At 42.6% G+C, this 18,273-nt stretch overlaps 2 protein-coding genes across 5 annotated transcripts in view; one reads left to right on the top strand and one right to left on the bottom strand.

Moving 5' to 3' along the window:
- glt1d1 (glycosyltransferase 1 domain containing 1) overlaps positions 1-7,326 on the top strand; it is a 41,908-nt gene extending 34,582 nt beyond the window's left edge. For 2 of the 4 annotated variants that reach the window (XM_029762726.1, XM_029762727.1), the window contains exons 9-12: positions 826-869; positions 1,714-1,897; positions 2,400-2,498; positions 4,440-7,326. In XM_029762726.1, coding sequence (XP_029618586.1) covers positions 826-869; positions 1,714-1,897; positions 2,400-2,498; positions 4,440-4,586 — 474 coding nt within the window. In that variant the 3' untranslated portion in view covers positions 4,587-7,326. The remainder of the gene's footprint in view (positions 1-825; positions 870-1,713; positions 1,898-2,399; positions 2,499-4,439) is intronic. The other 2 variants (XM_029762728.1, XM_029762730.1) reach the window with 1 other exon arrangement.
- Positions 7,327-11,844: 4,518 nt separating this feature from the next.
- LOC115200044 (transmembrane protein 132D-like) overlaps positions 11,845-18,273 on the bottom strand; it is a 74,013-nt gene continuing 67,584 nt past the window's right edge. Inside the window, exons 6-9 of the mRNA XM_029762723.1 lie at positions 14,827-15,032; positions 14,238-14,502; positions 13,904-14,095; positions 11,845-13,801 (exon numbers count right to left, since the gene is read on the bottom strand). Coding sequence (XP_029618583.1) covers positions 12,419-13,801; positions 13,904-14,095; positions 14,238-14,502; positions 14,827-15,032 — 2,046 coding nt within the window. The 3' untranslated portion in view covers positions 11,845-12,418. The remainder of the gene's footprint in view (positions 13,802-13,903; positions 14,096-14,237; positions 14,503-14,826; positions 15,033-18,273) is intronic.

Genomic DNA, 18,273 nt, shown 5'->3' with positions numbered 1-18,273 from the left:
TGGAGAAATGTCCTCTTGTCTGATTAAACAAAAATAGAACTGTTTGGCCATAATGACCATCGTTATGTTTGGAGGAAAAAGGGGGAGGCTTGCAAGCCAAAGAACACCATCCCAAATGTGAAGCATGGGGGTGGTAGCATCATGTTGTGGGGGTGCTTTGCTGCAGGAGGGACTGGTGCACATCACAAAATAGATGTCATCACGAGGCAGGAAAAGTATGTGGATATATTGAAGCAATATCTCAAGACATCAGTCAGGAAGTTAAAGCTTGGACGCAAATGTGTCTTCCAAATGGACAATGACCCCAAGCATACTTCCAAAGTTGTGGCAAAATGGCTTAAGGACAACAAAGTCAAGGTAATGGAGTGGCCATCACAACGCCCTGACCTCAATCCTATAGAAAATGTGTGGGCAGATCTGAAAAAGCGTGTGCGAGCAAGGATGCCTACAAACCTGACTCAGTTACACCAGCTCTGTCAGGAGTAATGGGCCAAAATTCAGAAACGTTTGACCCAAGTTAAACAATTTAAAGGCAATGCTACCAAATACTAATTGAGTGTATGTAAACTTCTGACCCACTGGGAATGTGATGAAAGAAATAAAAGCTGAAATAAATCATTTATTCTACTATTATTCTGACATTTCACATTCTTAAAATAAAGTGATCCTAACTAACCTAAGATAGGGAATTTGTACTAGAATTTAATGTCAGGAATTGTGAAAAATGGAGTTTAAATGTATTTGGCTAAGGTGTATGTAAACTTCCCACTTCAACTGTATGTGTGTGTATTTTAAAGTAGTTGTTTTCACTGATTCTTCTCTTAGATTGATCCTGTGTTTACTGAAGAAGTAGAAGCAATCAGTAAAAGGTAAAACCTTTCAAACTTTTCTTTCATGGTTATTAGTTTAGTAGAACATTATCGCTGACTAAAGATCTGCCAAACTGATCTGGACCCTGCATTATCGCTGACTAAAGATCTGCCAAACTGATCTGGACCCTGCATTATCGCTGACTAAAGATCTGCCAAACTGATCTGGACCCTGTGTTATCGCTGACTAAAGATCTGCCAAACTGATCTGGACCCTGTGTTATCGCTGACTAAAGATCTGCCAAACTGATCTGGACCCTGCATTATCGCTGACTAAAGATCTGCCAAACTGATCTGGACCCTGCATTATCGCTGACTAAAGATCTGCCAAACTGATCTGGACCCTGTGTTATCGCTGACTAAAGATCTGCCAAACTGATCTGGACCCTGTGTTATCGCTGACTAAAGATCTGCCAAACTGATCTGGACCCTGCATTATTGCTGACTAAAGATCTGCCAAACTGATCTGGACCCTATCGCTCTTGTGAGAAATTCAAAAGACACCTGGCTTATCTAACGCTTTATCCCATGTGGCCCAAGAGAGCATGTAAACTAACTTTGCTTATGTCTTCAGTAGAGTTAGCAGAATGTAAATTAAAAATATGTAGTCTAGCTTGTTATCTTTCCACCCCCAGACAGAGGCATGGCTCAGATCTGAGAGATAATAACCAAAGGGATTCACCTCCTGGTCAATGTGGTTTCAGACAGTCAGGAAACAGCCCTGTCTCTCTCTGGTTAGGACTTCATGTACTTTCAGAGCATGTCATGTCAATCATACTGCATCGTGGCGCCAGCAGTCTGTGTGTCATACCCTGCACCTGTTACTTCTGCCCATCATTCACAGCTGTGTGCGCCCTGTGGTGAGCCCTGTGTCACGCAGAGTGCTGCTACTGCTGTGTTTCTCAAGGTCAGCAGGGGTTTACCTGGCCCAGGAGAGAAGCCAAGAGGAGCTCCATGCTGCTATGAGGAGGTCAGCTGCCCTGGTTAACAGTTCAGTCTCCGAGGGGATGTCCGCTGCCATTTTAGAGGTGAGGGGTGAGGGATCACTAAATCGGGCAAAGTAAGCAATCACCTTTTTATCATTACAGTCATCATTGTCATTATTTCCACTGGCATGCCCCGCCCACAAAATATATCACAATGTATATTTTTAATTCAGCTCAGAATATAATATGTTGGTGTCACATGCAGCTCTTTCAAGGCACCAACATTCCACCCTGGGAACCTTTTTATTATTTGTACCAGAGCAATTATGAGAATGACTAGCTTGTCATACTATCTTTCCAGAATTGGATGTAAACCTGTTAATCTATTTTAAACACTGTAGATTAAAACAATCCACAGAAGGCTTAAACACTGATTAGCATGTTTCACTTCCACAACCTGCTGATGACGTATTACCTGAATGAATGACTGTTAAGTCCCAAGGGGATACCAACAAGTAAAGTAAATTAAGGGCTAGAAGATGCCAGCTAGTCACGTGTGTGTGGAGTTTGATGTAGCTATGTCTGTGTCATGTATTGTGTTCAGGCAATGGATCTGGAGGTACCGGTGGTGGCTCGTGACATCCCAGGCAACACAGCGGTGGTGCAACATGAGGTCACTGGTCTGCTCTACTCGTCCCCTCAGGTAAGAACCCTTCCTGTGGTTACCAGTCAAAGCTGTAAGATGGCTTTCATATCCACTGTGTAAGAGGCTGATGCAGAAGAAAGACAGCCACCAGCAGTAGCAACGTAACTGAGCCTACAACTGAGGTGTATTAGACCCACTTAAAATAATAATATGCCACTTAGCAGACACTTTTATCTAAAGCAACTTAGTCATGCGTGCATACATTTTACGTATGGGTGGTCCCGGGAATCAAACCCACTACTCTGGCATTAAAAGCGCCATACTCTACCAACTGAGCTACAAAGGACCACGGAATGCGACTGTCTTTCCCCTGACACAGCCTGCTGTTTCTGAGTATTAACCTACTGTGCTAGACACACTCTTTATGCTGTTGTTTTTTGTAAGGCTTAAAATAACAACTGAAAATGACATAATAGTTTGGTGGTGCGTAAGTCGGTAAAAGGGATTCAACATGTCCTAGGGGCCTAGACTTTAGTGAGAATGTAGACCTCAGGGGAAAGAGTCCAGATACAACCGTATCCAGTGAACTGTATAATGGTACACGGCAGCAACCAGGCATGTGGAGAAAGCAGAGGTCCTTGGAGGGTCTCTTTAACTAACTGCTCAGAGAGGTTTTATGTGAGAGCAGCAGTAGGTGTCAGCCGGCAGGGGGTACGTCCTCGGCATGGTATGGTGGCAGGCAGCAGGGTGACATTAGTGTAATGCTGCTGTGATGCCGAGAGATAAGTCAGTCCTCTTCTCTCCAGGGGAGGTCGTGTCACGTGTGCTCAGCTGAGCCGTGGAGAAATCCCTCCAAGGGGGAACCTCACACAGTAGGCTGAAGAGACGAGGGTTAGCTAAATCATGGCTTCTAGCTAACAGCTTCAGCTGTTTCAACTAAAATGTAAAATGTAAAAATGTCAACTGAAACTCTCTGGCTGACACAACTTTTTCACACAGGATAATGTACATGGTGCACAAGCATTTCCCAGGGCTGATAATGTGTTATTGGCCATTCATCCGTTTGTGGTGGTGCCTTTTTCATTTGATACTCTACATAACTTCTCAAGAGTATTGAAAATGTAATACAAAGGCTGTCAAAAGATCAAGCACTTGAATGCCTGTAGCACTATAACCAGTATGGAATTTTCAGAACGACTGTAGTATATTTTTTATGGAGTCCATTGATTATAGAATAACTTGACTTTTAGTGGTTTTGCTGGGACTTCATGGCTCTCTCATATGGCTTAATCTCAAGTGAAGAGGCACTCCAAACATGGTCACATCACTTGAGTGAAGTGAAACGGCCTGATGCTCTGGCGTTGGCTGCAGCTCTGTTTACCCACAAGGCTCTCTGCTCCAGGAGATCTTGGATGCTGTGCTGGAGCCCTCACTGAAAGGCTGTGTGATTCTGTGTTATTACAGCCGCCCAGGCCACTAAAAGAACTGCCAGAATTCAAGAAGGACCTTATGGGCTCCAAACATTCCCACTGGCGCTCAGGGAGAATGTCATTACTCATTTTGTAATTGCTTGATATATTTCTCCCCATCTCATCCTGACAGCTGGTGTGGCAGGGCCATTAAATAGCAGCAGACAGACACTGTTTGTGTTCCACTCCCTTCATAAGCAAATAGGAAGCAGCAGCCATCAGAGTAGGTTGGAAAGGGCCATTGCACCTGCCTATTTGAAACCGGTCACAGATGTCTCCATCAATTAGCAAGGCAGAGCACATTCAATGAGTGTTTACAAGTCAGAATAGCAACACTCCCTCATGTCATTCACTGCTGTGGTTGGTTACACCTCATTAACTCACTGCTTTAATGGGTTCTTAGAGGCTTGTTAAATTTGAAAAAATGTTAACAAGTTGAATTTTTCTTTTGGGGTAAAATACTAGTACAGATGTATGCTTCATTCAGTAACTTCTGAAGCATTGATTGTCCTTGCCCCACCTCCTCCAGGAATTTGTGCGTGTATCTCAGAGGCTGCTGGTAGACGGGGAGCTGCGGGAACGTGTGGTGGCGAACGGGAAGCGCTACGTTGAGGAGCACCACAGCCTGGACCATGAGAGGGAGGCCTACCAGAGGCTGGTGGACACACTGCACTAAGGCTGCACAGAATAACCAGATCCTCTGTCTCAACCTTCCTTTCTCTCAGGAACAACTCCAAGGGCTCCATTCAATCTGTATACGATTCATCAATACCGGTTGAATAGAGTCCTAAGTTAGTGACACAGACGGAACTACACGAGCAGAAGATACAAATCCATATCCAGTTTGGGTTAGTGCTATCTTGTATCCTTGGGACATACCTACCCTAACCTTAACCGTTACCTAGCCATAACATTTACCCTAACCTTAACCCTTACCTTAAAGAGCCACTGAACACGCCGATTGGCACATGTTTTTCTGTTGCTCATTAGAAAAACAAGATTTCAGTCTTGGAGGTATGTTTCCTGACCGATTCAGTTTGGTTAATGATCCTTGTCCCTCATGAGACATTTCCTCAAAATCCCCAGAATGAATCTAAGATAACTTCAGAAATCTTTCATTCATTTTGACGTTTTTGCCGAGGATGTTTTACTTGTTCAATTTTACATCTAACTAAGGTGTTTGGTGCAGTCTTAAATAAAAATAAAATGGGCAATGTGTTGTCTCATGTAAGCAAAGTCGGAGCCGCGGGGCAGGTCTGTCTCACTGTCTATGCTATTGGATAGAGCGCATTCACCGCAGCTGTTCATCCCATATTAATGGAAAAATGGGCATTGTCAAATCAAAACCCAACTTCCAACCGTTTTGACGCACCGATAACCCAACTTCCAACCATTTTGACACACCGATGTTCCAGACTTTGTTTTAGACGAGACTGACTTAATGGCCAAAATGATCCTATTTATTATTTTTATTTGATTTTGACACTAGAATAACTGTTTCTGACTCATATCGATGCCATGTTTTTAAAGGGATTTGTTGCTTTTCAAAGGCTGTCCCTCTTTAACCATTTTACATTTCAACTTCAATGGGGTTGGGATGTTCCAAGGATCCCGGATAGCAAGGACCATCCAGTTTGTCTACAAATTAATAATTGATATGTTGGCTTCACGTCTAGACATCAACAAAAAATCTACGTTTAAAGAATACTATTAAATCTAATCAAACTTGAAATGCACTTTAAACAAGGTTTGATTTGGTTTAGTCCTTTACATTTCAGTCATTTATCAGATGCTCTTATCCAGAGTGACTTACAGTTGGTGCATTCATCGTAAGATAGCTAGGTGGGACAACCATATTTCTCAAGTCATAGTAAGTAAATTTTTGCTCAATAAAATAGCTATCAGCAAAATAAGTGCTACTTAAAAAAGGAAAACATTCAAACTTTTTAGTATTTTTGGTTGAGATGGAGGCGTGAATCCAAAATGTTAATGATTAACTTGAAGATTCCATTTGAAATCAACCAAAGCTTGAAACCCTAGGCCTATATGTTTTGTCTATATTTAGTTGAACCCAGGGTTGAATTGAAACAATATCTGTTGATGACTGCTATATGTATTGGCCCAAATTGTATCATTGATGCTATATGACTTATAAAGTATGGTTACATTTAATTTACTCTGTTAAACCTACCCTTTGGAATGACTTCGATAACAACAGTGGATATATTTAATTATTAAGAGATCTCAACAATCATTCTCATGATAGCATATTGGTAGTAGTCAGTGACATATCAAAGCTAAGCAGGGCTGAGCTTGGTTAAAACCCTGGATTGGAGACCAAATGAATAGCTATAGATAGATCAACTCTCCAGTAAGAGGTGCTGCCCAGCCTATAGTTCTTTTTCTGATAGTGGATATAATGTTGAAGATCTGACGTTGTTTCAAAGGTACAAATTCAACATATTTTATACACGGTTGGTGTATGTTGAAAATTGGCAACAATGATGACATAATCCTGTGGTTGAAATTCCACCCTCAAAACAACTGTTTACATATGACTTTTTTCAAATCCATGTATTTTCCACATAGATTCCATGTCACAATACACATTACCTTGAAACAACATTGATGCAACCAGTTTGTGCCCAGTGGGAAAGGCCTAAAGTGGTGCTTGCGTCCATAAAGGGATAAATAGCTTTAATGATCAGGTATCATTTCTGAATTTTCTACAAGTATTTTCTAGCTCTCAAGCTTTAAAGGCAGACTCAGCGAAATGACATTGCCACGAGCAACACCGCAGATATTGAGATGAGCGATCACACCCCACTGGGCACACACTGGTTGAATCAACGTTGTTTCCACTTAATTTCAATTAAATTACGTTTTACAAACGTGGAATAGACGTTGAATTGACGTCTGTGCCCAGTGCGACACAGTATCTGCATGGGTGCTCTTCACGCTGTTGCACCGTGGTAGCCAGGGCTCCAAAACAGCGGAGAAATTGAGCCTCGCGCTTCGACGCTCTTAGTTGTTGAGGAAATTGACCTACTATGCGGTTTACTTTCGGCATCCATGTCATATCGTTGAGTCTACCTTTAATTCTATGCGGACCAATCTACGCAGCACGATTGAAGTTGATTAGCGAAATGTACTTTAAGTGCTGGAGGTGGAAGTTACTTTAATTCAAAGCACAGATGTAGTCTCATTGAATGAATGGTGAATTGGTGTCCAATAAAATAAGTAGGTGCTGTGCTGTTACTCTGTTACGTTTACTCTACTTGATATTTTCCAAACTGCCTAGAGAAAAACATTTTGAAATGGATTAATTACATTTTTGTAATGAAAGTTGATCAATGAAAAATATGTACATGCTGATTATTTATGTATCATTTTCAATAAAATATGGTTAAATGGTGTTTTGCTACTGTTAAGGTATCCTTCAAAATGAATCATAAAACAGAAAGTATACAAAAGTACCAGAGAATCTCTTGAATAGAGCATTAGGCCACCATAAGCCAGAACAGCTTCAAAGCGCCCTGGCATAGATTCATAGAAGTGTTTGGAACTCTATTCGAGGGATGCGACACCATTCTTCCACAAATTCCATAATTCTGTGTTTTGTTGAAGGTGGTAGAAAATGCTGTCTCAGGCACCACTCCAGAATCTCCCATAAGTGTTCAATTGGGTTGAGAGCTGGTGACTGAGGCTACTTTTAGAAAGGCACCCCAATTTTGACCTTTTTTTGGTCTTTTGACCAATCAGATCAGCTCTGAAAAAGAGCTCATGTGATTGGTCAAAAGACCAATTACTGGAAAAAATATCCCTGTGGCCAACTCGCTCTGCATGCGCTCTGCTCATGGCGCTCTGCTCATGGCGCTCTGAGTCTGAGTATCCATAGCAACGGCTCCACTTGGGCTGCTCGGCTCAATGAATTGACATGAGAGCAGTTAGCTAACTATATAACTGTAAACTCAGACAAAACTTAAGGAACACTTCTGACACCGTGTTATGATCTTAGTCAGATATGACTACTGCGCAGCAGAACACGGGCAAATGGCTCAGCTTCAAAATGTAATAAATCAAAATGTAAATCAATTTTGCAATAACGGAGCCCTGCCCTTACACTCGTTATTGATGAAAAAAATAGGCCCTACCCATCCCTCACCCGGTGTATAAGTTTGGGGCCTGTCGGCTCTGGTTGGGTAGCAGAGCTCTATAACAGATTAGTCAAAATGTCTAGTCTACAATCAAACATTTCACATGATCAGTACCATAGAACTACATATGCAACAGTGGAACTATTGAATACAAGCATCATTCAGATATACAGTACCAGTCAAAAGTTTGGACACACCTACTTATTCAAGGGTTTTTCTTTATTTGTACTATTTTCTACATTGTAGAATAATTGTGAAGACATCAAAACTATGAAATAACACATAGGGAATCATGTAGTAACCAAAAAAAGTGTTGAACAAATCAAAATATATTTTATAATTTAAAGTAGCCACCTTTTGCCATGATGACAGCTTTGCACACTCTTGGCATTCTCTCAACCAGCTTCATGAGGTAGCCACCTGGAATGCATTTAAATTATTTTGTGGAATTTCTTTCCTTCTTAATACATTTGAGCCAATCAGTTGTATTGATTCAAGGTAGGGGTGGTAAACAGAAGATAGCCCTATTTGGTAAAAGACCAAGTCCATATTATTGCAAGAACAGCTCAAATAAGAAAACGGAAACGACAGTCCATCATTACTTTAAGACATGAAGGTCAGTCAATACAAAACATTTCAAGAACTTTGAAAGTTTCTTCAAGTGCAGTTGCAAAAACCATCAAGTGCTATGATGAAACTGGCTCTCAAGAGGACTGCCACAGGAAAGGAAGACCCAGAGTTACCTCTGCTGCAGAGGGTAAGTTCAATAGAGTTAACTGCACCTCAGATTGCAGCCCAAATAAATGCTTCACAGAGTTCAAGTAACAGACACATCTCAACATCAACTGTTCAGAGGAGACTGCATGAATCAAGCCTTCATGGTCGAATTGATGCAAAGAAACCACTACCAAAGGACACCAATAAGAAGAAGATACTTGCTTGGGCCAAGAAACACGAGCAAAGGACATTAGACCGGTGGAAATCTGTCCAAATGTTTGATTTTTGGTTCCAACCGCTGTGTCTTTGTGAGACCACCGTGAAGCATGGAGGAAGAGGTGTGGTTGATGCTCATTTATAAAAACCCTCTTAGGCCTCACTCCCCCCTATCTGAGATATCTACTGCAGCCCTCATCCTCCATATACAACACTGTTCTGCCAGTCACATTCTGTTAAAGGTCCCCAAAGCACACACATCCCTGGGTCGCTCGTCTTTTCAGTTCCCTGCAGCTAGTGACTGGAACTAGCAGCAAAAAACACTCAAACTGGACAGTTTTATCTCAATCTCTACATTCAAAGACTCAACCATGGACACTCTTACTGACAGTTGTGGCTGCTTTGCATGATGTATTGTTGTGTCTACCTTCTTGCCCATTGTGCTGTTGTCTGTGCCCAATAATGTTTGTACACTGTTTTGTGCTACTGCCATGGTGTTGTCATGTTGTGTTGCTACTGTAACAAGCTGTGTTGTCATGTGTTGCTGTCATGCTATGTTGTTGTCTTAGGTCTCTCTTTATGTACTGTTGTCTCTTGTCGCGATGTGTGTTTTGTCCTGTTTTGTGCTGCTACCATGTTGTGCTGCTGCCATGTTATGTTGTTGTCATGTTGTGTTGCTACCATGCTGTGTTGTCATGTGTTGCTGCCTTGCTATGTTGTTGTCTTAGGTCTCTCTTTATGTAGTGTTGTCTCTCTTGTCGTGATGTGTGTTTTGTCCTATATTGGATTTATTTTAATTTTTAATCCCAGCCCATGTCACCGCAGGAGGCCTATTTGCCTTTTGGTAAACCGTCATTGTAAATAAGAATTTGTTCTTAACTGGCTTGCCTTGTTAAATAAAAAAATGGTGTGGTGGTGCTTTGCTGGTGACACTGTCAGTAATGTATTTAGAATTCAAGGCACACTTAACCAGCATGGCTACCACATCATTCTGCAGCAATACACTATCCCATCTGGTTTGTGCTTAGTGGGACTATCATTTGTTTTTCAACAGGACAATGACCCAACACACCTCCAGGCTGTGTAAGGGCTATTTGACCAAGAAGGAGAGTGATTGAGTGCTGCATCAGATGACCTGGCCTCCACAATCACCCAACCTCAACCCAATTGAGATGGTTTGGGATGAGTTGGACTGCTGGGTGAAGGGAAAATAGCCAACAAGTGCTCAGCATATGTGGAGACTCCTTCTAGACTGTTTAATTTGTTTAACCCTTTTCGGTTACTGCATGATTCCATATGTGTTATTTCATAGTTTTGATGTCTATACTATTATTCTACAATGTAGAAAATAGTAAACAAATTAAGAAAAACCCGTGAATGAGTCCTGGTACTGTATGTTTAATAAAAAATCATATCAGACATTATCAAAAATCAAATCAAACATAAATGTACACAATATAAAGACAAACAGTGCATATACAAAAAATCCTTGTTAGGTTGCGTCGTTGTCGGATGAAAATCTCATATCCAACAGAAATGTTTCAGGAAATTGAAAAAAGCCATATTGTCTCATTAACAAACATACAGTTATGAAATGACAGAGGCTATTTTGAATACATTTTATTGTTCCTAGAATATTTTCAGAAAACATTGAAGGGAGTTACTGCTTTCAATACATGTCAATTTGAGTTATGAGGTTTTCATCAGACAGCGATGTTATGTTTGTTTACTGGCGGCCCGCAGGTGATTTTTATTTCCAAAGTACTCCCATGCATTATAGATAGAAACTATATATACACAAAGGTATGTGGATACCCCTTAAAATTAGTGGATTTGGCTATTTCAGCCACACCCGTTGCTGACAAGTGTATAAAATCGAGCACACAGCCATGCAATCTCCATAGACAAACATTGGCAGTAGAATGGCCTTACCGAAGAGCTCAGGGAATTTCAAAGTGGCACCATCATAGGATGCTACCTTTCCAACAAGTCAGTTTGTCAAATATCTGCCCTGCTAGAGCTGCCGCGGTCAACGGTAAGTGCTGTTATTGTGAAGTGGAAACGTCTAGGAGCAACAACGACTCAGCTGCGAAGTGGTAGGCCACACAAGCTAACAGAACGGGCACACCGATTGCTGAAGCGAATATAAATTGTCTGTCCTCGGTTGAAACACTCACTACCGAGTTCCAAACTGCCTCTGGAAGAAACGTCAGCACACAAACTGTTTGTTGGGATCTTCATGAAATGGGTTTCCATGGCCAAGCAGTTGCACACAAGCCTAAGATCACCATGGGCAATGCCAAGCGTCTGCAGGAGTGGTGTAAAGCTCGCCGCCATTGGACTCTGGAGCAGTGAAAACGCGTTCTCTGGAGTGATGAATCACGCTTCACCATCTGGCAGTCTGACGGACGAATCTGGGTTTGGCGGATGCCAGGAGAACGCTACCTGCCCCAATGCATAGTGCCAACTATAAAGTTTGGTAGAGGTGGTCTGGGGCTGTTTTTCATGGTTCGGGCTAGGCCCCTTAGTTCCAATGAAGGTAAATCTTAACACTACAGCATACAATGACATTATAGATGATTCTGTGCTTCTTCCAACTTTGTGGCAACAGTTTGGGGAAGGCCCTTTCCTGTTTCAGCATGACAATGAATTGGAACGCCGACTGCGAGCCATGCGTAATTGCCCAACATCAGTGCCTGACCTCACTAATGTTGTTGAGGCTGAATGGAAGCAAGACCCCACAGCAATGTTCCCACATCAAGTGGAAAGCCTTCCCAGAAGAGTGGAGGTTGTTATAGCAGCAAAGGGGGACCAACTCCATATTAATTCCCATGATTTTAGAATGAGATGTTTGACGAGTGGTCATGTAGTGTATGTGATTGTGTACAAATGTAAGCAAGGTTTGAAATTATTATGCTATAGTCAAGTACTATATCTGTTTTGGCTTCTTGCGGTCAATTTGCAGTCTACAAAGAAAAGAATTGGCCGGTGGCTGAATCTAGTTGATGATCCCTGCTTTAGGGGGTACCACCATGTGAGTGTAAAAGGTAAGATAATTACATTTTTCACATGCATGTGTTTTTTTGTAAAAAAATATATTTCAACTGGCCTGAGTCAAACGTTTTATCCTCTCCACCACACAAAGTGCCATCAGTAGGTTGATGAGAAGCATCCTCACATGTATTCACAGTGTTTTCTCTAATATCTAATATAAAAAATGTCTCTCACAAAGCATTTGAGATATTTACATGTAAGACGCCTTGACAGATATTTAAAACTAACCACAGATAATGAATAAGTATAACCACTTGTGGTGATGCTCATTATGTTGTGTCTGCTTTTATCCATAAATAAAGGCATTGAGGCAATCAACGCCACATACACACTCACAGTTGGGGTGAAACGGACCCTTTATGTATTATAAATTGTCCACAGGTTCTGTGATGGGCACTTGGGGTTCAACATAGTTCTCCTCCTTCCCCACCCAGTGGATGCCATGGCCGTTCTCTCTGGGGAGGTGTGGGGAGTGCTCACGGTCCAGAGAGGCAAAGGTGGTGAACTGGACCCTCTTCCTCTTGCTTGTGGGGGAGTGGAGGGACTCAGTGCGGTTCATGGGCTTGGCCCCGAGGGAGCCCCCACAGACCAAAGGAGAGGAGGGTCTGGAGGAGGCTAGGCAGCTGGGCTGCCTGGGCAGAGAGGCAGTCTTATCAGGCCCAATGTCTATGACTGTTGTGGTGCTGTGGTCGTCTTGCTGGAGGGGAGTGCTAGGCACGTTCATCACCAGCTCTGCATCAGTGCCTAGCCACACCCAGTCGTGCCTGTGCCCCGTGGGCTCCTGGCCATGAGAGGAGGGATGTTTGTGCCTGAACTTTACTACGTAAGAGATGCAGTTCACCAAGAAGACCAGGATGGCCAAGCAGAAGACCCCCAGCAGAGCGTACATGCCGATCTCCAAGTCTGAGAGAGGCCGGTTAGACAGCATATCCTCATTGCCCATGTCCATCTCGACTTGCTCCTGGTCAGGCACCTCCACCTGAGAGGGGAAGTTATTGTAGTTGATCAGGTTACCAAGTGTCTTCACAGTGCTACTGACTGCAACACTACCTATACCTCCAATTAGCCCATTGTCTGTCCCCTCAGCTGTGCCATAGTCACTAGGGCTGCTAACATCACTGTCATTGATGGGGCTGGCAGGACTGTTGATGGTTGCTGCATTTAAGAAGCTTCCTGATTCACTCGCCCTGGCCATTCCGCCCTGGCTGCTGCCACCGCTGGACATGCTCCCTGGAGCGGTGTCTGGCTCACTGGATTTGGCTGTTGTGGAGACCTTGCGCATGGCGCTCTCCTCCCGCTCTGAGGCTGAGCTGCTGGGCAGGGGCTGCTGGGGCTGCTGCTGCTTCCTGTCACTGTCCACCTCCTCCCCATCATTCCCATAGTCACTGCTGCTGTCCTTACTGCTGCCACTGCCAACCCCACCTCCACTACTGCTGCTACTGTTGCTGCTATTATTGCTGGAAAAGCGCCGGCTGTTGACCTGGAACTTGACCTTGAGGCTGACGCTGCCCACGGCCAGCGAGCTCTTCCGTTTGGACTTCTGGCAAGCCTCACAGATGGCCATCTCCACCCTGACCAGCACACCCTGTCCCTCGCCCTCCGCCACCACTGCAGGCGGGGAGCCCTGCACCGAAACCACGCCCTGGTCCAGAGAGGTCAGTGTCACACGGTAGTAGGTTGGGTCATAAATGTCCAGAGGGGTCAGGGAGCCATCGCTGAACTGGACCCAGGAACTAACCATAGCCTCCTGAGGAGACAAAATAACAAACAATATGTAATATTATTAAACTCAATCTAAAGTATACCTGTGTCTGATCTGATTGTCATTCAAGAAGATCATAAACAGCACCTGTTTGGGGCTCTGCAGCACTTCCTGTATGGTTGCCGTGGCGAGGATGGCCCTGTTGCTTCCTGGGCTGAGCTGCAGGGACAGAGCCAGGCCGGTGACCAGCTGCACCCCCAGCTCTGTGATGGTCACTTTGTCATTCACTACCGTCACCGTCTTCTCTGCCAGGATGGAGTCAGACAGGGGGGAGAACACCTTCGCGGGCACAAAAAACAGATTGCATTAAATATCACATAATGTAAATATCACGTCATTATAATATCCAATGTCGCCTCTATAGATAAAGGCCCATTTAAACATGCAGTCAGTCAGGCTTCCCACCAGGCCTGATGGTTACCTGGATGGAGGTGGTCCCCATGTCTTGTCCTGACAGCACCCTGCCTGCCTGCAGTCTGGCGATGCGAGGGTCCTCCACCTTGAGGAAATGGCGCACAAGCCTGGTGACGTCCACCTGCCAGTCTGAGCCCAGAAAGTAGACCTGGGGCTCCCGGGGGTCCGACTGCTTGGCTATGAAGTGTGTGATCACACGCACAAGGGCATGCTGGAACTGCAACATGCAGCCTTTACCCTTCTTATCCTCCTCATCACTGTTCCAGCTGAGCCTAGGGAATTAATAGAAACACTCTGAATTAGGCTACAGCACACGTCACACCTGTCACAAAACACACACGCAAGCATGCACATACACATATTCTGTGCCCTGTCCCTAATCACTGTTTCCCATTTTAATTCTCTCACTCTGTAGATTGGATCACATTGAGGTATTTTAATACATTATGTAATGGTATTAAAACACAAGCCTGATCTTGTTGAAAAATATTATTTGTGATAAAAACATATACTAATTTTAGAGTTAGGGCTTCCTTTTAAGCCACTAGACTTCACTGTGTGCCAGGAATGGGGGTTACTGGTGGGCTCTAATGTACCTCTTGCTGGTCATGATGGGCACCCTCCATCCCTTGATCTGGCTGAGCTCTGTGTCAGACACCTCGATCTGGAGGGGCAGCCGTGGGATCCACACGTTCATCTCCAGCTGGGCACTCAGGTAGCTGTAGGTGAAGTTCACCATCATCCTCACCTTGCCCTTCATCTCCTTCCCATTCACAAACACGTAGTCACACCTGTCTGACACCTGGACAGGGGACGAGCAGAAATAACAGCAATAGTTAAACATCAGAACAGGCCTTACCAAAACATACATTCCCTGTCATTTATGCTATTTAGGGGTGAATATGTTATACTATATATTCAGATTAAGCATGTGACCAGCTTCTAAATTAAACTACTGTATGTACAGATTTGTTCTATTACACATGAAATATAGCATTTATTTGTAAATCAGTGGTGTGAAAGTGGGACTCTCTTGGTCTTTAAATGATAGAGAGATCTTATATGATGCTAAGTTACACCAATGAAAAGGAGAGATAATGAAACCAGACATTAAGTTATCCTTAACCGAGGACAAATAGTTCCCAGATCTTTAATGAACTCAACAAATGTCTCTGCCGTATCTTAGCAGTGCATGCCCCACTATGGTAATATAGTCAATCAGCTGTAAGAAACTGCTACACTGAACACAAGGCGAAGGCCATAATAAGATATAACATTGAAATGTATGTTAATCCAATAAACACACTGTGCTATATTCATTACATTTTCATTTCTTATGTAACCTTGGTAAGTAGTTTCTGTCAGCCCATTGAGAAATGTCATGTTTTTTTCTAAACCATGGAAAACATACTGCAGGTTCAGCCCGGTTCTATCAAAGTTCCTTGCTTGAAGGAATTGGATCATTTATGGAGCATTGAAATTCAGTTATCATTGGCTCCCGTAAGTGCTCAGGGGAGTAAAGAAAAATGGCCTTGACTTTGACAGACTCAAGGGAGGAATGCAAATGGAAGAGATTCCTACTCTACCTATCCATGAACTCAGCAGTTAGAAGATGCATTGTCAGAGTAATGTCCTGTTTGTTGTGGGCGATCCTGTGATATCATAGTCAGCAAGTAGCTGACAACAATTACCTTGCACACTAACTAAAACTCTGGTTTGGTTAAAAGATTATCGAATGTTCCACATGGAAAATTGAGTTGGAAGGGGAGTAAAAGTGTGTTGCTGCAGTTTCTCATCCAAGCAAATTTATGAACAATTGTACAACGGGTGGTTCTAATCCTGAATGCTGATTGGTTAAAACCATAATCCAGCGGGTGTCTATTCCACAAGTTACCACCGGCTAAATCTATGATGTTAAAATGGCTATTTACTCTGTTCCATCTGACGGCGCAATCCACTGTCTCATCAGCCCAGCCAAGCAATTTATCAACTTGATCTCCACTATAAAAAGCATCTAGACATTATCTCACATTTCTTTTAGACTAGCATTTAGTTTTCAACAGTGGAGATTTGCATAAACCTTGCTGTCTGTCTCTCCGACATTTGCAACATTGTTTCAATATTCAAATTCGATCTCCAGCTGTCCCATAGTAATGAACGTGTCGGGACGAGAGACAGGTAGACAGCGTTTCTCAGTCAGTCGAAATCATTAATCAATTGGCATCATTTTTAAGGATATATACAAAGAAATGTCAATTGAAAAAGGGTCAAACGAAACAAAGTGCAGCTAGTTTGCAGTCTTTCCAGCTTCAGTTTGAAGTGATTATGTTAGCTGTGTTGTTGGCTAGCTCTTCTGAACAACAGTGTCCTGACGAGAGAGCACATTTTCTATGCCAGGCAAAATCGCGCCTCATTAGCTCATTGTTATGGATGTATCCAAATAAATGTCTCTAGAAAACAGCTTTAAACAAATGCAAAGGCTGCTACTGTTGTTATTCTGGCTGCACTGTTTGACTTGACTGTAAGTTAGCCATTGTTGGCTAGCTAGCAAGCAAGGGATAGGAACGTTGCCAGCCAGTATGGCAATCGAACATTTAGAACGAATGACTGGGTCACGTCCATAGATACAGAACAAAAAGACTGAATGACTGGTTTGTGTCAATAGATACAGAACAAAAAAACTGAACGACTGGTCGCGTTTCTGGCAACCGTACCGATAGAATGAACGACCTGCCAGCTTGGGTAGCATTCTTAGATTTGTGTCGGGACTATATCTTGTAGAAGGATGAAATAAATTCATCAAAATAACATTTTTAATGAAAATATGTCAACCATTATTTGAATATGTTGGTAACTTCGTTTTGGGCCTAACAACACCAGTGCTAATGTATCCTCAGGCATTATCACTTAATTGCCCGTGCTAGTATGCACTGATCTTTTTCCAATGAGATCATGAAGAGTTTTCATCAATAGTTTTCATCCATAGACAGTAGACAAGGTCAGACATCCCTAATCTAAGAGCCCAGTTACTTTCTGAGGTAAGAGTTCTCGTCCTCCCATCTCCAAGCTACTCCATATTAGTTCAATCTCACTGACAGCCTCAAACTCTTCCATGTTTACATGGCAAAATAACCAAATCATTTTCCAAAGATATTTACTTCAAAAGGTGTTTTGAAGTGCTGATCCAAGTCTCTTGCAAGTCTCCAAAGACATAATCTCAGCATGGAGCACAGAATATCACTCAGTGTTCTACCATGAAAACATGTCTGAAATGTACGTTTCATTTGATCTATGCCATTTGTCTTTCATCACTTCATGCAGTATCAAGGTCAGGTCAACAAGATTCATTTCATTTGCATCTTTCTCTTGACTCACAAACATTTATCAGTAACTGTGCTGACAGAGTGAATACCAACTGCATGGATAAGTGATCTCCACCCCCAAAAAATCTAAGGTAGCAGTGAGTATACTGTATTCATTACACAAGAAGCTACAAATTGACAGAGAATAGACTTTTATTAATACCTATTTTAAAGATAACTGGTTTTGATATTTGACGTGCCAGATTCATCTTAATCTCAAGGCATTTCACACAAGTACCCAAGTGTCCATTGCTCACAACTGACAAAGCAAATGTTTCTATACCTCTGAAAAGCCTTTTCATCATGGCAGATTTTACTTTGTTTTAGCATTTCAGACCAGAGAAAATAAAATGGAATAAAGCCTTGCCATCTATCATCGGCAGATTTCATACTCTTTTCACATGCGTCATAAGAGCAAAGATATCTGAGTACAGCCGCTAAACTAAGAAGCTTAGGGAGAATTTTTGCTACTAAAGCTTACTTATACATCTGATCAGCAAACAAACACTATAAGCTTTAAGTCTAAGCTTGGGCCAACTATAAAGGGTCATTCATCTTTTAAATGCATGAATAGTGATTTACATTTTGTTGTCACTATCATAATCCCAATGCTCTCGTATCTATTCCATTACTTTACAAAACAGACATCACTTATTTCCTGGGGTCATGTACTAATGGATT

Source organism: Salmo trutta, chromosome 9, assembly GCF_901001165.1.
Source record: "Salmo trutta chromosome 9, fSalTru1.1, whole genome shotgun sequence".
Taxonomy (NCBI): domain Eukaryota; kingdom Metazoa; phylum Chordata; class Actinopteri; order Salmoniformes; family Salmonidae; genus Salmo; species Salmo trutta.
The sequence above is the reverse complement of the archived record's forward strand: the minus strand, read 5'-3'. Positions and strand labels throughout refer to the sequence as shown.